Raw genomic sequence first — 26,684 nt, 5'->3', positions numbered from 1 at the left:
AGAAAAGCAGAGCGTATGTTGCCCAGCAGACGGTACCACTTCGGAGAGGTGGGAGGTTTCCAAGTTTAAATTCTTCCACACATCAAAAGCTCTCTGCATGTGAAAAAACCCACCATGTAAGCAAAAGGGGGATTGGGCTGTAAGGTGGGTTATTTATGAGGAATGCTCACCTTGGATTTTTTCTGGGGATCCTGAAAACACCAGCTCAACCTTCCCATAGTCAGGAAAACGGTCATCTGCAAGGGAAAGACAGTACAAATTGTTTTGAAAAGCTTACCCCGCAGAAAATATTAGGAGTGTATACAGAAATCAAGGTGGCATGGTGGCATGAATGCAGCACTTGATCTCCTTTGAAACTACCATTCTAGCTGTAACCTCATAAAAAATCCTTATTATCCTACCCAAAGGACTGAAGAGTTCAAAAGTCAAAAGCTTGGTTGCAGAATTCAACAGTGTCTACACCTTGGGTTGGCAATCTGGTGCCCGTGGACACCACAATGCCCTGGACGCTCCTTTTGGTGCCTGCCAAGGCCTCCAGCCCCTCCGTATTTTAAAAAAAAAAAAAAAGTGGGTTGGAAAAAAGTTAGCATTTTAAAAAACCTTTGATGGCTGAAAGCAGCAGAACTCTAGAGTTCAGCCCTCTTTCTTTTCCTTAAACATGAGTTCTGCTGCTTTCCAGCTAGGCAGCCAAAACTGAAAGATTAAATGGGGAAAAACTACTTGAGGTAAGTTTGGGGATTGCAGAGAGAAGTGGGAAGTGACTGGGGTGCGGGGGAGGTAAATGGGGGGGGGGAGAGAGCAAGGGCAGCAAAGGGTTAGAAAATCCAGCATGAGGTGGAGCCACAGGGGATTGACCTTGGGATGGATGTGAGGGATGTGTGTTATTTTATGCTCTTCATGGTTTTAATTTTTGTGAACTGCCCAGAGAGCTTCAGCTATTGGGCAGTATAAAAATGTAATAAATAAATAAAATAAATAAATTTGTGTGATGAATAAAAGCTCTCTGTATGTGTGCTGGTGGCGTGGGATGTAGCTGTTTTATGTTTATGGGGGGAAAGTTTTTTGGAGGGTGATGTTTCTATATTGGAAAAAATAATAATTTAGGAGAATTATTTTTAGAATTTATTTAGAGTTGATTTGGGGGGAATTGGTTTACCTTTCTGTGAAATTGGTGTTTTGTTGGAGCAGTAAACTGGGGATTCAAAGCAGCGCGTTTGTCTCCTAGCATCACCAGTTTGTCTTTCTATGAAATGGGTGTTTTCTTGCAGAGCTAGATGTTGTGATTGCCCGCACCCCATTGCAGCCATTTTTAATTATCCAGATCCCCTAAATATTTCATTACATGGCCCATTACAAAAATTCGAATGTGCCCACAGGCCCCAGAAGGTTGGAGACCCCTGCTGTACACTGACTGGCAGAAACTCTCCATGGTTTCAGGCAGGAGTCTCCCCCAACCCTACCTGTCAATTCAGGGGATTAAACCTGAATGGCAAAGCATGTGCTCTGAGCTACTGCCATTTCCCTATGGCAGAATCCACCAGGACGTTCTCCTGGGCAAGTCACAATAAAATGACTGGGAGGCGCGTGCGCGCACACACACACACACACACACACGACCCCAAGAGTACAGAAGCTAGCCATTCCTAGACTGTCCCTGTGCACTTTCCTCCTCCTCTGCTATCTCCAAACTCAAAAGGAAACTTGCCTTTGTTTGCATTATCCAAATCCTCTTTGCCAAACACCAGACCATATCCTTGAATCGCGCCTGTGTGGAACTGCAGGCGGAAAATGATATCCCGGGTGGCAGATCGGTATTTTTTATGGTAGCACTTCAGCTGAAAGAGAGGAAGAAAGAAGAAAGAGGAAGAAACTTCCACCATTGCTGCAGTCACAAAACGCCTAGAACATGTGAACAAAAGTTTTGTTTAGTTTGGGCAGATGTACGGTGCAAATGATTGAGTGTTGGTTTCGACATGGGAGATCCAAACTGCAAAACCCTGCATAGCCATGGAATTCACTGGATGGCCTTGGGCAAATCACTTTCCCTCAGACTGACCTGCCTCACACAATTGTTGTAAGAATCAAATAAAATCAATACAGACAACCACTCTGAGCCTTTGGTAAACTATGTGATGTGGCCTTTATTCTGCTACCCCTAAAGCTCTTCAAGGCCACACTGCTTTGTGGCTTTTTGCCCATCTAGAATACAGCATGAAACAAGTAAAGCCTACTTCTCACAAACCCAGCAAATGATATAGTAAACCTGGGTCCAGTCTGCAGGTGAGGGTTGAAGTGACAGAGAAGGATCTAGCCAAACCTGCAGTTCCACACACATATTCCCCTATGGAGGGGCATGCAGTCATGTGAGCCCCCTCCTGCAGATTGGAGCTGGTACAGCAGAGAAACAGGCTTACAAAACCGTCCTGCTGTGCGACAGAACTAGCATGAGAAAGGCCCCAACTCATTCAACTCTTCAGGGCCCAGAAAAAAGAACCAATCCACAGAACCAGCAATGTACTGATAGGATTGCTAGGCAGCTGCCATTTCTGTTTCTAATCAGGACTAGCATCACCATACAAAATGAACCAAGTACCTGCCTCGAGCTGCAAAAACCAAAGGGGTGCCTGCTATGTCATGGGCTGCTTCTAGGATGACTGGATCCTTGAAATGCACTCCAGAATCTCTTGCAATGATTCAGGGAGTTCATGGAAGAAACGTAACCATTTGGACTGAGGAGATTTTCTAGGTTTTTGACTACACCACCACTACTCCAGACATTGTTTTAGTTGAACCTCTTTCCTATTAAAATTAGGCCTTTCAAAAATGGTGTTTAATGAGATAAAAGAAATTGTAGGAATGGAGATTGAAGAGACACCTATAGTGGCATTGTTATCATTATACGGAGAATTAAACTGTAATAAAGAGATAAAAGAATTGATAACGAATTTGCTGATGGCAGCAAGGTTAATGATATCTAGGAACTGGAAGGTTCAAGGGGATTACCATATAGAAGATTGGTATAAAGAGATATGGGACATTGCTATTAATGATAAATTAACATGTAATATAAAAGTGAGAAGAGGAATAACAAAAACAAATGATTTTGAGGGAATATGGAAACAGTTCCTAGAATTTATTTTATCTAAGGGGAGTGGGAAACCACCTCCAGAAGAAACAATGAGATTTTGGAAACAGGAATAGATCCCGGGGTGGGTGGGGGTGCACTTTTATGTTAAGTATGATTATGTCAACATATTAAATTAGAAAATATGCTACTAAGTTTACTCAACATTTATGTATTATGTTGGTTTTTTTTGTTATTTTATTGATGTATGTTTAAGTATTGAAAAGAATAAAAACTATTATAAAAAAAAATCAGGCCTTTCAAAAGGCCTAATTCAGTTGCAGAGCGTAATGTAGGGCACACAGCCTGCTCAGATGCAACATCAGAAACGTCGGTTGGGTATCACCCTTGCCTTGCAGAAACTGGGAGTTTGTTCTAGAACAGATAATACCCTGCTGTTGATGCAACAAAGGTTAGTGGTGATGGACTCAGCTGGGCCATAGCTAGACCTAAGGTTTATCCCAGGATCATCCCGGGTTCGTCCCTGCCTGAGCGCTGGATGCCCTGTGTGGCACTTAGATGAACAGGTTTGACCCCAGGACAATCCTAGGATAAACCTTAGGTCTAGCTACGGCCCTGGTCTTCCCCATAAGAAAATGGTGAGAAGAAGGTCCCAGGAAACTCTAGAATACTGACGGCTGGGCCTAATTTAACACAGCAATTCTTGATACTTCTATAATCTTACTCGATGACACCTGCAGCTACGCATGAGGTGCACCTGACCTCACATATCAAGTATGTTTGGCAGAAGGAAAGCAGATAACGAGTTGTCAAAACACCCACGACGGTATTTCCAAACACAGACTTCGATATCTGGTGCCCAGCGAGAACTACTAACATCAGTACTCCTCCATCTTTAGAGCATATGCCATGCCTCAGATGAGAAACAAAGATAGGATCCCCTGAAGAAGTATTTGTCTTCATGCCACATTCTTTCCTTATTATTCATGTTGCAATGGTATGCTTGTGTTTCTAGCAGTAGCCTGAGGAGCCGCCCAAAGACAGTTTGCAGTTCCAGTTGTGCCATTCACACGCTTGATTAGCTCCTTCCCTGCTTTCCAAGACATCGGTATTTTATTTATTTGAAGGAGCAAGCGAGAAACTACCAAACTTGATAAGGCTTCAAGTAGTCACTTTCCTTCCAAAGGTTTTAGACTTTAGAAGAGGACGAAATGTTACGATGGAGCATATCTGCAGCTCTCGGTCTCTTCATCATAAACTCTAGTTTGGCACAATGCACAGTTTGATGTCGTCAAGCTACGCATTGCCCCACCAATGCATTGAGGCAGGGATGGAGCAATATGTGAAACCAGAAGTTATGAGGAAGGGGGAGAGAAGAGATATGCAATGAGAGCAGTTCCACATTTCTTACAGCATTTAGTTCTGCCCCCCACATTCCCCACCCCACTTTTTCCAGCAGAGCAGCTGTGTGTTACTCTAGAACAAAGAGTTCTGCTGACACCTTCAAGGCTAACGAATTTATTCTGGCATCAGCTTTTGTAGACACTGTCCTCTTTATCAGATGCAATGGATTCATCTGATGAAGTGGACAGTGTCCACGAAAGCGTTTGCCAGAATAAATGTGTAGTCTTTTAAGGTGCCACAAGACTCCTTATTGTTTTTCCCACCCTCGATCGGGCCCAATGATGGCAGTAAACCTGTGGCTTTAAAGATGGATCTGCCTCACTGACAGGGGTGAGGGGATGCTATTTAAAGAGCCAAAGAGGTGTGTTAGCAGGGGATCCTGAATCTCCACACCCACCCCAGTCTTGCCGCCCCCCCCAAAATCCATTCCCCCCCCCCCAGGCATACTTCTCCCACCTGACCTCCAATACCAGAAACGATATTTATTTAGAGACAAATGTCTGGAGGAAAGGGCTGTGGAGAGAAACGCCCCTGGTGGGGGAAGGGTTCAGCATAAGGTGACCATATGAAAAGGAGGACAGGGCTCCTGTGTCTTTAATAGTTGTATTGAAAAGGGAATTTCAGCAGGTGTCATTTTTATATAGAGAGAACCTGGTGAAATTTCCTCTTCATCACAGTGGTTAAAGCTGCAGGTGCCCTGCCCTCTTTTAAATCTGGTCACTCTAGTATAGCTCCTGCAGCTTTAACTAGTGTGATGAAGAGGGGATTTCACCAGGTTCTCCATAAATGCAAATGACACCTGCTAAAATCCCCTTTTCAATACAACTTTTAGAGATACAGGAGCCCTGTCCTCCTTTTCATATGGTCACCCTAGTTCAGCACCCTCTGCTTGCCTTTGGCTCTTTAAATCTGCCATTTCTTTCCATGTAAATGAAGCAGAGCAGACCTAGATTGGGGCCGAAGCCATTTATTTGCAATAGCAACTTAGTGAAAGTGCTGATAGCTCACACCTCAGCCACACGTCAACGTTCTCCAGTCCTTCAAAACATGTGTCAGACGATGCGACAGTAGCTGCTGAAGATCCATGTGACGTCCCAATGCAATACCCAACCTAAGAGCCTGATTCAAAGTTAAGTCAAATCCAACTGATGTTGAGTTTTAGCTGGCAGATCAAGTCTTGGGAGTTAGTTCACACAGGCATTTCATCATGTAACACCTGCAATGTTGTGATGAAACTGCATAAGTGAAACAGTTCCCACAAATCAAACGTGCCACAGATGAAGCTTTCTGGTAATCCCAACAAATACTGGACTCAGGAGAGAGCTTACATGCTCAGGTGAGACTCATCAGGTCATAAGCAGGTGGTAAGATAGCAAATGATATATATGCATGTGTGAATCACCCCCTTTTATAGGGGTTTTAGGACCAAGGCTGAGATGAAAGAGAGTAGGAACTGCCTAGTCAAACACAACTTCCATTGCCCATGCGGATTTATTTTCTTATGCAACTCCATAAAAGGAAGATTCTGCATACACCAGACTTCTATAATATTAATAGAGGATGTGAATCTGTCAGCCATCCACACCATAAGTCCAAGACCATGAAATCCATACACCCGAAATTTGGCATGCATACTAAGGGAACCATCAGGTTGTGACCTCTGGGTTATTAGCTATAAACGTTTGTATGTGGTTGGAGGCTGTGGTAACATCTTCAACCACTAGAAACAGACATCCCTAACCAGGGCCTAGTTTTGCAGTCCATGCCACTTGAAGTCCAAAGAGATTACTAGGCTGATGGACAGTTATACGCCCCCCTCCCCACTGCTGTGGAGCAGACCCTTCAGGTGAGTGAAGTGGACAGACCCCCTCCCCCAGGGGCCTATAGGGGTGCACCATGACTGGGATCAGACATAGCTTCACTCAGATGGGGCAGGTACAATGTCTCCAACTCTAACAGCTGTGTAACTTTGCTTGCAGGCTTAGCTGTTTCAAACTAAGGGCTATTCAACCCATTCAAAGCTGGGTCCATTCACTAGTAATAAACTAAAATTCTGCACTTAGTAAACCTGAATTTTGCAACCACCATTAGACAAATAACCTCAAGACAAGTTGCATAGCTGAAGATGTTACTTCTACAGTGCACTCTTCTACAGGGCACTGATATGCTGGGAATCTTATTTAGCTGCTCCTCTGCCTTCTGAGTGGTTGCCAGACATTGCCTGGACCCTTTTCAAGCATCTCTTAATAGCCAAAAAGGTTAGATAGTTGCCTTCTTTAAAAAAAAAAACACGTCCCAAATTATTCAAGGTTCTCCAGAAACAGAGTGTGCATTTTATACTACTCTGTGCCTTAACTAGAACTGCAAAACACACGCAACCCTGACTGTAAGACACTATAAACTATTTAATTTCACCATCAGCACCTGAGACATCTGGAGCACTACATTACATTCACCACATGGAGTCTACAGCATTCATTACACTTAAAGGTAGTGATTTCTTCTATGCACAGATGAATGAAAATCTCATCTAGTCCAAGGAACGCAATTTTAAAGTTAGCTTGCATTGCAGGATCCTGAATATACAAGGTCTGCATAGATACCGGCCAGCCTGACCAGCACACATATTAAAAAGAGAGAGTTTATGCACTGAAACAGTGCCAGAAATCTTTCCACAAGCTAATTTCTTCTTACATAATAACTCCTCCAGACAAAATTCCTTCTCCTCAAATAATACTAATCTCCAGGGCACAAGTGTGTAAGACATACTTTGTACAGTACCTAATAGGAAGAGGTGAATTAAAGCCCATCGAAATTTCTTGGTAGATCTAAACGGGATGTTCCCTTTCTCATGTTTTATACAGAGGGTCATTACATTACCACATTCTATGCCAGGAAAATACACATCTCCCATAATTTATTTCAGTTTTGCTAGTCATAGGGCGAGGCAAAGAAACCATTACCCATTAGAAACCTTATTCAGCCACCCCTAGGGCTTCTGAGATTACAGCAGACATGACTACCTGCACATATTTCAAGCACATATTTGCAGCTCTAAAGACTGGAAAGAAACAATGCAAGTGAAGATTCTCAGGAATTCTGTGCCCAATGTCACAATTCTATTTCGCTGCACTGCCATGAAATCCCAGAGAATGTGCAGCGCGGCTGCTATCTTTATCTGTGCATGCATGCAACAGGATTCCCCTACACATATTATAGACAACAAGAAATGATGGCTCATTTGCCAACTCCTTTTTTAAGAAATGCCCCAGACAATTTCTGTCTGGCTATAATTTACTAGAACTGCAAGCCATTCCACTGATTTTGCACAAACTCTAGAGCCCTTTCTACATCCGCCTTCCCCCCCCCCCCCGGATCGTCCCTGTGCATGCAAGTGACACACAGGGGATCCTGGGAGCAGGCAGGGACAGTCCCTCCATTTTCCAGGGATAACCCTTAGGTGTAGAAAGGGCCTAGGTAGCAGTGCCAAGCAGAATGCTTATGCTATTGAATAAATAAGCCTTTTATTGGGTGCCAAAGCATTGGTTCTTATTCAGGCAAGCTGCCTATACAGTGAAAGGCGCTTTGCCCAAGAATGATCTCTAGGACTTTACACCAAACAGATGGGGCCCACGATTCAGCCCAAAAGGGTTGTGGCTTTCCTTTCCCCACTTCCTGTTCAAGCTGTCCTCTCATGGCTCCTTGGCCCTTTCCTTTCCCCCATTCCCAGGCAACTTCAATAGTGGGAGGCCAAAGCACTGCTCCTTATACACAGGAAAAGAGCTCTTACAAATACCCACATCACCAAAGCCAGGACTGAAGGCTTAATAAAGGGGCAGATATAGCGAGAACAGCCAAGTAATCATTCAAATTGAACTAGTACCAAATTCTAATATGCAGTGTCTGAACTCAAGAGAATCTGCTCTTTGTTCCCAGCACATTTGGAGGTATACTGCCTCTGTACACAGAGGTTATACTTCACTCTCATGGCATGAAGCCATCAAAAGACCCATCCTCTATGAATGCATCTATTTTTATTTTTATTTTTTGCTTTTAATTTTTTAAGAGCCATCTAAGCCAGTAGCAATCTTCTCATGGTGAATTCCATATTTCAACTGAGCGCTTCATGAAGAAATACTTTATTTTATCTTCGCTAAATATTAGGGATGTACGAATCAGCAAACCCTGAGCTCATAAAGATACTCTGAGCTCCACCTTGAAGCTCATTCTGACTTGCATCAGCATGAAATTGTGAATTTTGTGGGGAAGTTGTTTTTTGGACAAAAATATGTGCATATTTTCAGATACATTTTTCCAAATGTGCACATCAATGGGACATTTTTTTAATATATACATTTTTATCCCATAATTAACATTTTGTTCTGTAAATTGCATCACAAGCTCAGAAATCTACAGACTTCGACCTTAGATTGTGTGCAGGTCCACATTTGGTTCCAGAAGGTGTGAACTGTGGCAATTCTGATCAAAAATGAACTGAAATGTACTTTTTATATAAATCAACTTCAACTACCATAAATCAACATCACTGGGTATCCCTTATTATTATTGGTTGATTCTCTCCACGCCTTCCTTCTTTTGATAGACCTCTGTTATGACCCAACCCAGCAAACATTTTTCTCCTAAGCCTAAAGCTCTGACCTCTTTAGCCTTTCCTAGTATTTCAAGGAGGGCACCAAACTCAACCTGTATTCATCTAAGAACTTTCCCAGCAATTGTATCAGAACCAGCTCTTCCATTAGGCTGAAGGACTATGCCCAGAAGAAATGCTGAAAGGATCATTTCCTGGGCTGGAAAACCATAAAGCATCCATGGATATAAAAGCCCATTCCTAACATTCTGTCACTCTGCAGTGTGACTGAGAAACAGAACCAAGAATGAGGAGTTGTACGTAAGGGCAAGCTTGATTTTCAATAGCTGGGGAGAGTCAGTATGGCTACCACAGCTGGGAGAATCATAGAATCATAGAATAGCAGAGTTGGAAGGGGCCTACAAGGCCATCGAGTCCAACCCCCTGCTCAATGCAGGAATCCACCCTAAAGCATCCCTGACAGATGGTAGTCCAGCTGCCTCTTGAATGCCTCTAGTGTGGGAGAGCCCACAACCTCCCTGGGTAACTGGTTCCATTGTCGCACTGCTCTAACAGTCAGGAAGTTTTTCCTGATGTCCAGCCGGAATCTGGCTTCCTTTAACTTGAGCCCGTTATTCCGTGTCCTGCACTCTGGGAGGATCGAGAAGAGATCCTGGCCCTACTCTGTGTGACAACCTTTGAAGTATTTGAAGAGTGCTATCATGTCTCCCCTCAATTTTCTCTTCTCCAGGCTAAACATGCCCAGTTCTTTCAGTCTCTCTTCATAGGGCTTTGTTTCCAGACCCCTGATCATCCTGGTTGCCCTCCTCTGAACACGCTCCAGCTTGTCTGCGTCCTTCTTGAATTGTGGAGCCCAAAACTGGACGCAATACTCTAGATGAGGCCTAACCAGGGCCGAATAGAGAGGAACCAGTACCTCACGTGATTTGGAAGCTATACTTCTATTAATGCAGCCCAAAATAGCATTGGCCTTTCTTGCAGCCATATCACACTGTTGGCTCATATTCAGCTTGTGATCTACAACAATCCCAAGATCCTTCTCGTTTGTAGTATTGCTGAGCCAAGTATCCCCCATCTTGTAACTGCATTTGGTTTCTATTTCCTAAATGTAGAAGTTGGCATTTATCCCTATTAAATTTCATCCTGTTGTTTTCAGCCCAGCACTCCAGCCTATCAAGATCACTTTGAAGTTTGTTTCTTTCTTCCAGGGTATTAGCTATCCCACCCAATTTTGTGTCATCTGCAAATCTGATAAGCATTCCCTGCACTTCCTTGTCCAAATCATTAATAAAAATGTTGAAGAGCACTGGGCCCAGGACTGAGCCCTGCGGTACCCCACTCGTTGCCTCTCCTCAGTTTGAGAAGGTTCCATTGATAAGTACTCTTTGAGTCCGCTTCTGTAGCCAACTGTGAATCCACCTAATAGCTGTTCCATCTAGCCCACTTTTAGCTAGTTTGTTAATCAGAATGTCATGTGGTTTAGTGTTGCCTCGTCCCCCTCCCCCACCTCATCCGTCTGGATAGAGCAGTTAAACATCATCAATGTTCAGAAATACTTACCATAATATCTCCCTTCAGCAACTGCGCTGGCTCCACTGCAATGCAGACTCTGCTTTGGTTCTCTGGTCCCACGCTACTTAAAGAAGAAAGAGGGAAAGAAAGAGAATCCTAAGAGCAGCTATATTTCAGAATGTATACAGAAGAGATCGTTTCAACTCCCAGAAGCCCAAATGCCTTAAAACTTATCTAAATCTTTTAAATAATTACACTGTACAGATTTCCCCGAGATTGCCCCACCCCCATAATGCAGGTGGGGGGATCATTTGTTTAAATGCTCCACCACTGCAAACAAAACACAGAACAAAAATATCCCCGCACACTGAAAACAAGCTCCTTAGGGAGAATGTTTAGAGCCTACTCCGATCTCCGATGTAGCAGTTTTCAATATACAGAGTGTGTTTTGGTATGGGAGAATAATAAAACAAGAGAGCACTCTGAAATCATACAGTGCTGGGAGATAGTGGGTGGGGAGCTGTACCGTGTAACTGTTATGAATGTCTAGGATGGCCAACAAACAGATTAGGGATTGGAGAGCTGGTTATTACTTACTATACTCCTGATGTATAGACTGGCTGCATGGCCTGGTACAACTTCAGAAAGGGCCGGCAAACTGGAGGGGTAGAAAAATTAGGGATGTTTTAAAAATACGGAAGCATTCTAAATAATACTGTGAATAGTACTGTACGCACACTAGAGGTACTCTCAGAAGAGTCATTTTGGTAACGGCACTCATAGGTGCATGTAGCGGAAGACAGACAAGGATGGGTTTTTTATTATGCTGATGTAATGGCAGTCGCCATGTGGGTTCTTAGGCCTTGCTATTGTTCCAATTTTTGTCCCATTGTCTTTGGACTGGGTGGGCAGGGGATACCTGTAACCCCGGATGAAATCAGACACGGTCTTCGACTAGGAGGATGTAATATCCCAGAAGTAAGGGATCAGCCCCACTGGCTACCTATAGGAGGAAGGATGCCACTGACTATCCAGAATTCCGTAAGAAAGTAACAATTTCTTTACTGCCAAACAATAGGATGCAAAGGTAACAATACTGATGATAGTAATATATTTAGCATCATTCAGATTTGCTGTGGCCTCATAACTGCCACAGCAGCAACTTCCAAATCCTCCATGGGACCTAGCTGGTATGCATAAAGACAAGGGTTATTTGCATCCTCCCTGCAAGTTAGCCTAGGTGGCAGCAATGGGAACAACATTTGTGAAGAGTACTGGAAACTATCTTTGTGCACCATCTACCAAGAATTTTTTTTCCATATGAGCCCACTGAATCTTACATAAAATGGCACCATCCTAGAGAAGCCTTACTGGTTACTCTAGAATGCCAGTGGCAACTTGGAGATTCCAACTCAGCCATTAAAAGAAAGGGAAGTGTGAAGAAGCCGGGGGGGGGGGGGGGAACTAAACAGGCATGGCGGCAGCTGATGGAAGTAATAGACACAGCAGAGGCAGGACAAGTCAAGACATAGGACACCTAGCTCTGCCCACATAAAACCAGTGTTAAAAGCACTACACTGGCTGCCTGTTAGCTACCGAGCCATGTACAAGGTTATGCTATTATCTTACAAAGTCCTAAACAACTTGGGACCAGGATACCTAGCAGACTGCCTTCCCTTATACACACCCAGACAATAACTACGATCTTCAGAGGAGGCCCTGCTTGTCATCCCGACATAAAGAGAATGCTGTCATGAAGAACCTCAGCAGCGGTCCTTCTCTGTAGCAGCACCCACCCTCTGGAAAAGCCTCCCTCGTGTGGTTCGGGAGGCGGAAAATGTAATAACTTTTAAACACCTCCTAAAAACATATCTTTTAAAACAAGCCTTCCCTGGACTGTAACTTATTCTGGTTTTATGTGATTTTAAAGTTTTAAATTGGATTTTATGGTTTAGTTAAAGCCTGGGCTGTTGGGCAGTATAAATACGTAATAAATAAATAAATAAATAAATATAAAAAATAAATAAATAGGAGGGGCATTGGCCTATGGTCTCAGGTAGCGATGAGATTATGATCACCACAGGTGAAGGAAAGGTATGGTCCATCTGCAGAGTTCTTATTACCATGAAATCAGCATACATAAAAAGCCAGGAATAAAGGTGACAGCAAGCGGAATATAAAGCTCACCTCCACCAGCATCAAAGCTTGGAATTCCATGTAGGATAACGTAATGCAGGAACAGGGGGGTTGTGTTCATTTTGACAGATCCAGAGAGAAGGCCACTCAGAAAGTGCACATACCTAAAAGGGGGAAACAGCAGCGGTAAGTAAATTAATGCAAACACAAGAGATGGAAGAAGCTCTACCTATGGTTTACTGCAGAGAAAGCAAAAGAATGTTGTCAATTTCACATTAGTCTACTCTGAATGTCTAGTCAGTATGAAACAATTGACAAATTTGTTATCAGTGGCTGGAGGTGTTGATCACAACTGAGATAAGTGTGAACTTTGACTAGCTGTTTTGAAAAGAAAGAAAACTGATTGTTGCATAGCTGTGTTATGGCCCCATTTACACAAGCACCCAGCAGGATGGGAGCCACATTCTGCAGGATTTGGGAATATATATAATGCAATGATGTGGCCAGCCAAGGGTTTTTCCTATATAATCATTGCTCTGCCAGGCCAGAGTTTGTTGACTGGCTAGGAAAGGCTTGGCCATGCCTATGTACTCAGTTAAGCACATGCAACGCCCTGCATTGTGGGATTGCAATAAGACTTGTTGGGAGCATGCGTAAAGGAACCCTCAATTTAGGTGGTATACCACAGCAATTTGAAGGTCTGCACTGCAAGCCATTTCACAGAGCTGTATGTATTCTGTCCTCAACAGCAACCTCATAAATTCTGGACTCTGCCAAACCAAATTTTGTAAAAACAAAAACAAAAAACCCCACACAGAGAAAACCACAAAAGGTTAGTGAAATGCATAAACTATGCAAATTGAGCACAATTTCTGTGTGTGCACAAAATAAAAGGAACTAATAAAATCATGTTGCAACCGTCAGTTTTACAGAATAGACTGTGCTAGTCATAATGGGTGGCGATGCGGGGGTGGGGTGGGGTGGGGTGGGGTAAGGAACTATGCAGAACACTAAAGCATCTCTCCGAACTGTTGGAAGTCTTGTTCAGCCCTTCTCAGTGAAATCTGAGATTTCAGGAGACATTTTCAGGCAAATTTCTGCAGCTGTAAAAGCTTGAAACTCCACTTTTTAATAAATGACAGCAGTGATACTCTGGAACATGAACTCTAGCCCAATACTTTTTCAACCTATGTGCACAACCCTGGCCATGTCTTTATAAATAAACTTCCGTAGCAGTAGCACAACACTAACTGTATCCAAAGGAACCTAGGAAGCGGCCTTATTATTATTATTATTATTAGTAGTAGTAGTAGTAGTAGTAGTAGTAGTAGCAGTAGCAGTAGTAGTATCCTGCCTTTTGCCCAATGCATGGCCTCAAGGTGGCCTTAATAACAGGTCAGACTATTTGCCCATTTGGCTCAGTACTGTCTACTGCTCTCCAGGGTCTCATTCACATTACTTGCTACCTGATCCATTTAACTGGAGTTGCCAGGGGTTGGACCTGAAATCTTCTACATGCAACAAAGCATTCTGTGTCCCATCCAAAGCTTGAGTCAATTTGAATAGTTGGCTAAAAAGGGATTTGCACAAGTCTGAAGCACTGGTGTTTCTGAAATCCATAGGGACATAGGAAGCTCTCTCATACTGAGCCAGACCAGTGCTCCATTTAGCCCAATATTGTTGACACTGACTGGCAGCGTCTCTCCAGCGTTTCAGGCAGGAATACTTCCAGCCTTACCTAGAAAATCTGGGGATTGAACTTGAAACCTTCTGCATGCAAAGCATGTATTCTACCACTAACCAGGGTGCAAGGTGGGTGATCATCCAAGATATGCACAAAAAGGAGAGAAATCTTAGGACGCTATGGAAAGGTTTATAGGCCTAAAAAACAGGGTGTGTGTGTGTGAAACGTGTTGGGCTTTTGTATAATAAATCTTTCTATAGCACCCTGAGACTTCTCTCCCTTTTTGTGCATTCTACCACTAACCCACTTCTGATCGTCCCCACTTTTAATCTGACACCCCAAAGTAAGGAAACAAGATTTAACCCGCAGAACTTTTGTGTACTCAGTATGGGTGAGATCTGTGTTCTGTTGCGTCAGATCTCCCCTTAGAAGAAGGGGTTCAGATGCAAAAGTCATTTGCACGTCTTCAGTGTCAGCTTCCGCATACCATCACAGTCAGCCTAATTCACTAAAAGGTATTTGATGTTAAGCAAGCTTGCAAATAACGGCTTAGTTTGATTCAGACTTTTCCTTCTTTAATTTTCAAATGTTTGGGACTATACCAAACTCAGTATGACAACACTAATGCAGACTTGTCAGTGAATCCCCCTCCTAGCTACCAAACAACCTGTTACACAAAAGAGACACACAAGCCAGGACCAAGAAAGAGAGTAGAAAACAGTAATATTTAACAAAGAACAAAGAGCCTTTGTCCTTATATAAAAGACAAAAGAACAATGTGTTACTTTGAACACATAGCCTGCTCACAGTGACACTGACATGGAGACCCAGTGCAGTTTGCTCTCTTGCTCATGTACACAGAAGTATTAAGTGGCAGTTCTGACTTCCACCATGATAAAATAATTTAATCTGCACTTCGGCACTTACTAGCCCTTATTTCTTAGATCACATGTCAACTTTCATAAGACGGTGTCCATCCACTACCATGTGCTTTTCTAAAGTCAATTTGGAGCAGTTGCATATCTGGGTCTAGGTCCAGTATCAGGTAAATAAACCACTGTTATCAAGTCAGCCATGTTCACAGCCCAATATACGAATGCACACCAGACACTTTTTGTGACTAAGCTTCCGTTTTCTGGGCAGATGCTCTTTTTAGAATCCTGCTTATCTGTGGATTAGTTTATCCGTAGTCCTGTGCAGATGTTAGAACTGTAACCTATGAGAGCTAGGGTATTGCTGCCCCTCCCATGGTGCATCCTCCCTACCCAGCTGACTTCGTATTTATATAGCGGTCTAGACTCACAGGGTGGGGTCACTACTTGCATTTGGTTCATACTAAAATCAATGGAAACCAAGGCCTTAGCTAGACCTAAGGATTATCCCAGGCAAATGGAGGGGTCGTCCCTACCTGCTCCCGGGATCCCGTTTGTCATTTGGATGTACAGGGATGATCCCAGGACAATCCTGGTCTAGCCATGGCCTAAGTTCAGTCATGACTAACTTAGGCTGACCATATGAAAAGGAGGACAGGGCTCCTGTATCTTTAACAGTTGTGATGAAGAGGGAATTTCAGCAGGTGTCATTTGTACGCATGGAGCACCTGGTGAAATTCACTCTTCATTACAATATATAAAGCTGCAGGAGCCCTGACCTCTTTTGTATCTAGTCAGTCTAGTATAGCTCCTGCAGCTTTAAGTGTTGTGATGGAGGGAATTTCACCAGATGCTGCATGCATACAAATGACACTGGCTGAAATTCTCTCTTGATCACAACTGTTAAAGATACAGGAGCCCTGTCCTCCTTTTCATATGGTCACCCTAGACTAACTTGTCTCATTGGTTTTAATGGGAGCTTCCTGTTATAGGAACACAGGTGCCTTAGACTGAGTCAGGCCCTTAGTTCATCTAGCCCAATACTGTCAACACTGACTGGCAGCGGCTCTTCAGGGTTTCAGGCAGACTTCTTGGCTAGTCCTACCTGGAGATGCCAGGGATCAAATCTGAGACCATTGGCATGCAAAACATGTGCTCTATCACACTGAACTATGACCCTTCCCCTTGACTAAGTCCAGATCCAACCCATAGAGCTCAGTGCACGTAGATGTCAATCACAGAAATGGAACTCATTTTTATGGCACAGTTCCCTATCCAAGCAGTCGAATGAATGAATGAATGAATCGTATGAATTAATGAATTAATGAATAGAAGGCAAGAATGGGATGGTCCAGCATGATCCTGCTCTTTTTTTTTTTTGGCATATACAGTTTCAATAGCTGCAGAGCACAGGGCTGATGATTCATTCAACTGCAGACATGCCCATGGGGAATAGATGGAAAACTGCATCTGCCCATGAAAACTGAATTTCTCCCCAAGCCTTGTTAAAACCCTTGCCTTGAAGGGCTGTGTGTTTCATACACTGGTCAGGCAATTTGACACATTCTACTGCAATAACTTCCGCAGAGGCACCACCTACAAATGCCATTCCAAGGGCCGCTGGTTCTCATGGATTCTTGTTTGCAGATGGGAAAGGCTGTTAGGAAATTAGAATAGTTTATATTGTACAAGCTATACTGAAAGGGCCATTAAAAACATCTCATTCCTTTCAGTCCCACAGCGCTGCTCATCTGTGCCCTTCGAGGTGATGTTTTCAAACACACACGCAGCCTTTTTAATAATGCTACACTTATTTGTAGACATGGAGCTGAATGGGAAAAGAGCTCTCCAGGCTAAATATTTATTGAAGTGTAGAGTCTCAGGGGAATGTGTTGTTATTTTTCCACGTCAATAGCAGCTGTGTAGGTCTCCAGAGAAACACAGCAGCTCACTGGGAAAGCTTTTATCCAGTGAGAGGCAAACAGATGTATTGCCTGACCAGGCTTTTTACACAACATTGTTTCCTCAACTGCAAGCAAGGCCCCTGCTCTTTAAACAAGTTCTAAAATTGTTGAATGCTTTCTGATGGAGGAGATGGGTAACTAGGGTTACCTAATCAAACCATCAGACTGGTTTCTTTTCTCTCTCTCTCTCTCTCTTTTCCCATCGGACAATTTAGTTATAAAACTGCAAGGCAAATTGTTCAAACCAGCTTCTCTTCCAATTCTGGTATTAAAAGACCTACAAATTTAATCCTAAATAGAGTGATTTTTCAAGGCATACTACTTCAAGTCCTAATTGCTTTCCAAAACAGCAGTTTTCCAATAACCCATGGTAACCACTTCTATTAAAATGTTGGCCAAGTTCCTTAAAGTTTCTCAAATTAATGAATTCCTTAGTACTGGCAAATTGGTGTTTCTTCTCATGATACGTTTACTACTGTTTGTTACGATCAACAGAACCTGGCTTCAGTGTTCTAGTAACCTCCAAGTTAGATTACTGCAATGGGGATTACTTTGTAATTACATTACAAAGTAATCTACATGGGGAGTAATTACATTACTCCCCATGTAGATTACTACATGGGGCCGCCTTTGAAGACGGCTCAGAAACTGCAGCTTGTACAAAATGCAATGACCAGATTGATAACGGGGAACAGAAGGTTTGAACTTATAAGACCAACTGTGGCCCACTTGCAAAGGCTGCCTATATGTTAATCACCCACATGTTTGGTTTTTAACGGTTTTTAACGCTTTATGTGTGTATGTTTTGTGTTTTAAAATTTAAAATTTTGTATACTCGTTTTTATTTCAATTTCAGAATTTCTGTAAACCGCCCAGAGAGCTCTGGCTATTATACACTTATTATAAGTGTAATAAATAAATAAATAAATAAAATGTTTCCGAGCTCGATTCAAGGTGCTGGTTTTAACCTATAAAGCCTCGGGACCACAATACCTGACGGAATGCCTTTCTCAACATGAACCTACCTTACACTATGTTCAACATCTAAGGTTCTTCTCCAGGTGCCTAATCCAAGGGCAGCTCAGATGACAGCAACAAGGGAGAGGGCCTTTTCTGTGGTGGCCCCTCAATTATGGAATGATCTCCCCAACAAGGCCTGCCTGGCGCCAACATTGATATCTTTTTGGTGCCAGGTTAAAACTTTTCTCTTTTCTCAGGCATTTAGCAATATGTGATGAGCTTTACTGATCCTAGATTTATTTTTAAAGCTATTTATAGTTGTTTAAAAAGTATGTTTCAGTGTATGTTGTATGATTTTGTAGTTTTAAATTTTGTATATTGTTTTTAAGTGTTTTGATCTTATGTAAACCACCCAGAGAGCTTCAGCTATGGGGCGGTATAAAAATGTAATAATAATACTAAATACGAATACTAATAATAAGGGTAACATCATTCACCTATAAATCTGATTTTATTATTGTGATCCCCTTTGGAGAACTATTTTGGCTGAAAAGAAGTATACAGATAATGGAAAATAAAAACATGTAACATGCGATAATTCCTGTATCTTCAAAGTCACGCAAATATCTCACCTTGCATGAGACAGTTTGTAGATGGATGTGTGAACAGCTGAATGAGGGATAAGTTTCTTTCTTCCAATGTTGCCATTTAGAACAGGATACTATTTCCTGATATCTATGGTATCCCCTCATTTCATTAAGTTCATGTAAATTCTAATGAGTGCATAGCGACAACACACCCATCACATTTTCTTTACTATTACTAGAGAACTTTAGAGGTCTAGTTTTCATTGAGGTAAACAACCTCTGTCTGGGCTGTAGCACTTCAGACAGCAGGTGTGGGCTTCATGATCAAATGCTCATCAACCTCTGCCCCCGAAAGTGCTCCTGAATGACATGTCATTTCTAGGTGGAGGGAATTTGTTCATTTATTTATTTGGTGCGGAGAAGCATTCAATCAATCATATGAGATCCCACAGTGGTGAAAGCCAGTCAGTTACAAGCCCAAAAGATATAAACCATCTCTTGAAGTTTCTCTGAAAGACATGATAAATCAAGATTCCTAAACCACCCAGAGAGCTTCAGCTATTGGGCAGTATAGAAATGAAATCAATAATAGGAAGGAAGGAGGCAATTCTTATGAATTACTTGAGCCACATATTTCTTCTGCTTCAGAAGTACATCAGGGAACAAAGGAAAGAAGGGTTTGCTACTATAAAGGTGAACATAACTGGAATGTGCTGGTAAGAAGGCTAATAGGTCCAGCCTGGGGAATGGATCAGTGAACAAAATTAGTGAATTGACAATCAAGGCTCAGTTTTCACTGGGGAACCCAGAGAGGCAGATGCAAGCTGAGGAGCTCAGGGATAGTGGAATGAGCATTTGGTTGGTGCAGTCCTATGAACATGAGGGGAAGAATGAGCTATGAAAGGTCTGCAAGGTGTGAGAGAGCAGGGAGGAGAGCATAATTTAATAACCCATTGCAAAAGGCTAGTTCTTTGGAGGAGGGAGTGTATAGCTGTTTTAGAAGTGGAATATATCTCACACTCACAATTGTCAGACACCTGAGAAAGTAAGTTAATTTTATTAGTACGAAGTTGAGATGGTCATGTTACCAGTCATCCCAAAATCCTGATATGAAATGCAACTAAGTCCTGAGCTTATAATAGCTCTGATTTATGATCCAGATGTTTTCCCCTCATGTGAACCCAGCAAAAGATGCACACACCCAAGAAGGGAAGGATGGTGAAAGAAATGTTGGAAGAGGAAATGTTGGAAGAGGAAACTGCCCTCCTACTGTGGTGGAGGGGAGGCAAGTATGGCATTTGCCTAAACAGCAGTGTAAATTAAAAGACAAATTAAAATACCTTTTCTGGGATGGTTGCATTAAGGCAGAAACTTTATCATCAAAGAATTTCTTCATAGCAAATCTGTCTAGGGCTTGATCTGCACTGTTGTGAGAGAAAAAGAGAAAATGTAAGCCCTTTTGGGAGTAGCCTTGGAAATGCAGCATGTTACACTGTGAATCATGCTAAACAACTGAAGAATGTTCTGTGTTAATTGGCAAAGGAACTCAGTTCCAGATCTGATAGGGGCATTAATATCTGAACATGGCCTTTTTTTTTTCTTTTGTACAATACTTGCTTTGGAAAATATTTTCATTACAAAAATGACTGATAAATATATTAATTAAAATGCTCGTACTTCTTTCCCAATCTTATCAGAATAAGCCAAACTGTTATACTGAGGCACAGTGCATGAATCCCACAATGTTATGCCAAATTTGCCCTCAAAAGGGAAGCTAACTCCATGGACCTTTAACAAAACTTTCCGTGCAATCTGAAAACTGTGGAAAATTAATGATGCTCATTCAGCTGAAGTTAGTTGCATTTATAATTAAAGCCTCATAGATTTCAATGGGGTTTGAGCATGAGAACACTTTCCTCCTTCCATTGAAGTGTACCCTCTGTCCAACATTTGTTCTGAAACCAACATTAAAAAATAAAATTCTAGTCCAGTATCCAATGTAGGATTTCCATAGTCTTGTGTTTTTAACAGCTATATGGCAAGGGAAGACTCACAGTTGACACCCTTTCCCCTGTAACAGGGCTGCACTGACAAGCTATTTTATCTGCTGAACTTCTACCTTGCCATACAAATATCAAAGTCACGAGAGCAGGCTTTTAGGTAACTTCTGAATGCTTTTGGCAGAAAAGGAAAATTACGAGGCCAGGGAATTGGCTGGGAGCATTCCATGCTGCAGCACCACTAAGGCTAAGCTGCCAGTGACCAGATCAGTCCTCAGGGCTGGGAGATCCCCCATGACATTCAAAAAAAAGAAAGGGGAAATTACTAAAAGCACTGTATGGTGATGTTATCCAAAATTGACAAAAGGAGGATGCACAAGGCACTTGGCCCTCCTATTTTCATGTTTCTGACACAGGGACTTGTGTATCACACCCACATTCTAAATGTACAAACTAGCTCATGCATCTCTCCATACAGGAGATGAACAAGTCCTCTGGATAACATCCTAAAGCACTCCGTGCCATTCCAGGGCTAGCATTCTGGAAACAACTCTGAGCTTGAGGCAGCCTCTCTTAACTCATACGGAGTATGCCAGTATTCAGCATTCCTATAGGTTAGAAGGCATCCATTAAAGAAAGCATCAATTCCCAGAATTTTGAGACTGCTCACCAATTCTGGATCACAATGTTGCCTTCCAACATTCCACAGCCCAACTCTAGCCAAAACACAAGACACTGTTGCCTCTTACTTTTAAAAAGGGCTTTTGTTTTATTTTTGCCTTATTGCATAATAATTAAATAAATGTATCACCTGGTACGATCAAATTGTAATCAGAGGAACCTAGTGTTACTGAATTCCATATTAGGAAGTTCTTATTATAATGGGGATTTTGTGGCATGCTGAAGAATATCAGGTCCCTCCCATGGATAACTTCTGTTATAATGCATACTCAGCCGTTTTTCAGAAAATAGCAACTAACTGTGCTGTCCCTGTACATGCCACTTATCAAAGTGATGCTTTCCCCACAGTATGTACCTGTTCAGGCTTACATTCCAAACAGAATTCACAAACTAGAGTCAGACTAATTTCCACCCATTGAAAGTAACAAGTGAACCCGTCTGTAGTATCACAACTTTATATCCAGGCAATTACGTTTCCACAGATCTTTATATAGGGACTAATGCCCATCATTATGACAAACAGGAAATGAGCAAAAGTTCCTCTGCATCCTTTCTAGATACTAGATATTCCATTGTTTGGGGCAATGGGCCAGTTTTGCCCTACTAAACTGGATCTCAGATTGCGATCCACTGACTTTCTTCTACCAACTTCAAAAGGAACCACTGAGGACCAAGTTTAACTCTATTTGTCTGCATAGCCCTGAGCTGGATTCTACTCCTTGGTCATGCCAGAGTGTGACAAAAAGACAGAATCCATGAACTGGCTACATGGATCAGAATAATTACTACATGCTTCTCTATCGTCCTTTAACAATTTCCAAAGCATCCTAGGGCACCTTGATTGAGGAGAGCCTAGAAAGTAACCAAGCAATCATTACCACTCCTGTCTTATTTATTTATTTATTTATTTATTTATTTATTCACAATATTTATATACCACTCCCCATTCAAAATTTCAGAATGGTGTACAAGATAAAATACAAAAAAAAGGGGGGGGGAGAATAAAACACGTTAAAATAGATTTTTAAAAAAAGCAAAATGAAAAGTGAACCGTGAACCATGCCTGATCATTAAGGAAAGGCTTCCTGGAACAATGATGTTTTCAGAAGGTGCAGAAAGGAATACAAAGTTGGTGCCTGCCTGACCTCCAAAGGCAGGGAATTCCATAGGAGGGGGGCCACCACACTGAAGGTTCTTCCCCTGGTGGACTCCAATCAGAGGATGGGTCTATGTGGAACCACCAGGAGCATGCCCTCGGATGTCCTCAGTGACCAGGCAGGTTGGTAGGGGAGAAGGCGCTCTCTCAAGTTGTTTAGGGCTTTGTACACTTCATCCTTTAAACATATACATGATTAACCTTACCTTGCAGACACGTTTGTGAAGTGCATATATGATGATATTACTACTCCAATTCTTCCTTTGCCACCCTGTAAACAGAAAAACCAACTGCATTTTATTTTATTTCTTACTACGACAGGATAACAAAACCCTAAAATTCATTGTTTCCGCCCCCCCACCACTTTTTAATAAACACACATAATGTTTTCATTATAGATGGAGTTTTACTATCCAAACAAAGCTATAAATTATAGCAAAGAAAACCAAATACAGCTTTAGGTGCAGTATTTCTTCCTTTAGTTGTTCTTAGACAAGCCTAGGCATCTTTGCAATTTCTGGCATGGTATACTATAAAAATATATACTCTGGAAAACACATGTATTCCAACAGGTAGTATTAGAAATTTTCTTCTGGCACCTACAATTTATAGCAATGACTGCATTTAATGAGCATTTTCACAATGTTTCAAAATCTTATTAAAATGTATGACTTGCAGTCAGTACAAATTACCAACAGGTAACTCCCACTAGTCATAACTTGTTTCAGAATTATTCAGCGAATGTATCTAGCAAGGACTTGGTTGTAAGCTTAGTTGCTTTCAAATGTTGAGAAATTTGTTAAGAAAAGAAAGAAGATCCTAAAGAGCTACTGCTTGGATATGACAAAAAAGCAATGAGGGGTGTATTTGAATTTTCTCAAATATTTCGGTTTGAAAAGTAATCTAAGGGAAGAGCCAGAACTCAGCTGAAAACAAGCTGCTAGCAGACTCACAATCCAATCCAGCTGGATTCATGTGGATGTGTATATAATTGCATTCAGAAGGGGTGAAGAACCTCAGGCCCCAGAGGCAAATCTGGACTTCCAGGGGCACTAATCTGGCCCTCTGAGGTTCCCCCAAGAGCCACACCCCTTCCCCCCCCCCGATCGTTCGCGTGGCCTTTCCTCCATCTTTCCCACCAACATCCCAGGCATCCCTGATTGTTACGCGGGAGAGGGCCTTCTCAATGGCTGCTCCAAAGCTCTGGAACTCCCTTCCTAGGGAGGCTAGGCCGGCTCCCTCTGTGCTAAAGTTTCAGAGGCAGGTAAACACTTTTTTGTTTCAGCAGGCTTTTGGAACCTCACTGGACCTTTGTTAATGTATTGGATTCCCCCCCCCCTTTTAATCTGTTACTGTTTTTTAAAATAATTAACATGTTTTAAATTTTATTGTAGGTTTGATTCTATTTTAAATTTTGTAATTTATATTTATATATTTTAATTGTATATGTTTTAATCTTGGAAACCTCCTTGAGTCCCAGTAATAGGAAAAGGCGGGATATTAATCATCATCATCATCATCATCATCTTTTAAGGTTGAAATGTGTCTCCTAAGGCTGAGTTACTGGCAGTAAGAGTTTTAAGCTAAAAAGTGCTGGTATGTTTGGTATTTGGGGCACTTCCCTTTGGCCACACCCACCACTAGAAGGCGGCCCCTGAGAGCTTCTTCACAATGTAATTTGGCTCTTGACCTGAAAGAGGTTCAACACCCCTGGTATAAAGCAATGTCTCACATGCAAGGACTAGATATGCAGCTGTCATGTTCTGAAAATCCATGGAGGGGTGTGTGTCTTTCCCTCCAACCTTTTTTTTTTTTTTTGTAGGGCCATGGGTAAGTGGAGATTGGGTTTGGAAGAATCCTCCTTTCCCCCATATAGCCAATGCAGCTGAAAACTTATTTTACATAATATGTAAGATCTAAGGGCCACCTCCTAACAGACACAGGGAGACTTCTCATCACAGCATAATTTATTTACTTATTTGTTACGTTTATATACCGTCCCATAGCTGAAGCTCTCTGGGCAGTTTACAAAAGTTAAAAACAGTAAACATTAAAAGTATACAAAATTTAAAAACATAAAAACAACAGTATCCATTTAAAAACAACAAACTAAGTTTGAAAGCGTTGTAGATTCAGCTCACTTACTCGGCAATGGATCACCACCACATGCTGGGAGTCACTGTTCAACCAGGTCTCCATAGCCTTGCAAATGGTGCACATCTTATTAAGTGGTGGGGCATGAAGGTCAGGCCAGCCCACATCCATAATCTGGAATAAAATAAAACTAAAACACATTACATTATAAAGGTAGGCCTTTTACTGTTCACAGAGGCTGGGATCCAAAGGGCCATATGCACATTAAAACTATTCAGGCACACACACATCCCAAAAAAATCCATACTGTGTGCAAGGTTGACACCAGAAGGAAACACTGGCAAACTATTCCTCTACTTATACATAGAGCTCTCTGGATCTTGGCCATACACAGAAATTGTGTGCAAACTGCAGACAACTTCCTTGTCTTGCCCTAATGTTAAACACCTGGGTTACAAAGAGCAATAAGCATGATTTCCTTAATTTAAAAGACTTTTATTCTCTCTTCTTTGTGCATAAAATCTGCTCAAAACTCAGATGCTTTGTTCGTGATTTGCACCACTGACGCTATTACATGCCAAGGGAGGAGAGCTCTGGGTGAGGTTTGTGATGAAGGATATATGTTCACAAAGTGTGCAACTCCTAAATTTCTATTCAAACCCCCACACTTTCCATCCCACAGTTGGGAGATGTTACAGATTAAAGCACATCCGGGGGGGGGGGGGATGACAACCCAGGAGCTCTGCCAACGCTTTAGAGCTATTTTCACTGTTTAAATAAAATTTGAAAGCTGTTGAGAATTCTAAATTAAAGCCATTTGGTCCTACATGCGAACATTAAAAATATAGGGTATGATTGAAGCTATCCCTCCTGTGGGCAGAGGGGATCCCCAAGAACATACTACAGAGGTATGCTCCCTGCCCACCTCAGCAGCCCATGCTCCCACTGGGCTGGGCACACCATAACATGCCAGCTGACTTGCACATGAAGCACAAGGGGATCTCAGGTTACCAGAAATGCCTGAGAGTGTTGTTGCGTATGCCACACAGAGCAGCAGCATGTCTAACCAAGTGCAGGTGGGAAAGGCCTCCATGGAACACCAACCAGTGGTGTAGAGATAGATTTTGAAGTGTAGGCACTCATTACGGCAGTCCCCATAGACACCAGCACAAGGAGAGCCCCAAAATGTAGGCAGCTCTGTTGCTCCACCCTCTCATAGATGTTGTTTGAAGGTCTTTCATAAAGTGAATGGGTCTTAGGGAAAGGAAGGGAACCTCTCGTGCAAGCACTGTCATTACTGACTCTTGGAGGGACGCCAGCTTTCGCTGACGTTTTCTTGGCAGGCCTCATAGCGGGGTGGTTTGCCGTTGCCTTCCCCGGCCATTATTACCTTTCCCCCAGCTAACTCGGTACTCATTTTACTGACCTCGGGAGGATGGAAGGCTGAGTCGACCCGAGCCGGCTGCCTGAAACCAACTTCCGCTGGGATCGAACTCAGGCTGTGGGGAGAGTTTCGGCTGCAGAAACTGCTGCTTTACCGCTCTGCACCACATGAGGCTCATTTTGAATGGGTCTTAACTACCCATTTAAGACCAAGCCACCACAAAGTTTGTGTTACAACAGGGATAGCTCACAATAAGACATTGTCACCAGGAAAGTCAATTTCCCATCAGCTCCTGTGAGGATTGCAACTAAGCTCAGAGGGAGGTGGCAGATGATGTCATCACCCTGCAAATAAACAAAAAACATCCTGCGAGCCCTGGCTCCACTCCACTACTTGACACCTATGGAGATTCCTGTCCTGTACACAAATCTTCATGCAAAAGCACTGGATGGTACATTTCTTCATTGATTTAAACATTGGTGAAATGTCAGTAAAACCATCCCGAGTTAAAATTATCCCCCAGGTATGAAACTAATTCATTTCTGTTTTATCTCGT

General features: G+C 42.3%; 1 protein-coding gene across 6 annotated transcripts in view; it reads right to left on the bottom strand.

Annotated features, from left to right (window-relative positions):
* Positions 1-26,684, bottom strand: part of TNS3 (tensin 3) — a 315,310-nt gene that overhangs the window by 98,562 nt on the left and 190,064 nt on the right. For 5 of the 6 annotated variants that reach the window (XM_063130602.1, XM_063130576.1, XM_063130584.1 and 2 more), the window contains 8 exons: positions 24,796-24,918; positions 22,857-22,921; positions 20,154-20,237; positions 12,798-12,910; positions 11,208-11,268; positions 10,659-10,734; positions 1,706-1,835; positions 171-236 (listed from right to left, as the gene is read on the bottom strand). In XM_063130602.1, coding sequence (XP_062986672.1) covers positions 171-236; positions 1,706-1,835; positions 10,659-10,734; positions 11,208-11,268; positions 12,798-12,910; positions 20,154-20,237; positions 22,857-22,921; positions 24,796-24,918 — 718 coding nt within the window. The remainder of the gene's footprint in view (positions 1-170; positions 237-1,705; positions 1,836-10,658; positions 10,735-11,207; positions 11,269-12,797; positions 12,911-20,153; positions 20,238-22,856; positions 22,922-24,795; positions 24,919-26,684) is intronic. The other variant, XM_063130593.1, reaches the window with a different exon arrangement.

This window comes from Elgaria multicarinata, chromosome 1 (genome assembly GCF_023053635.1).
Source record: "Elgaria multicarinata webbii isolate HBS135686 ecotype San Diego chromosome 1, rElgMul1.1.pri, whole genome shotgun sequence".
In the NCBI taxonomy this organism is placed as follows: domain Eukaryota; kingdom Metazoa; phylum Chordata; class Lepidosauria; order Squamata; family Anguidae; genus Elgaria; species Elgaria multicarinata.
This window is presented reverse-complemented; position numbering and strand designations above follow the sequence as displayed.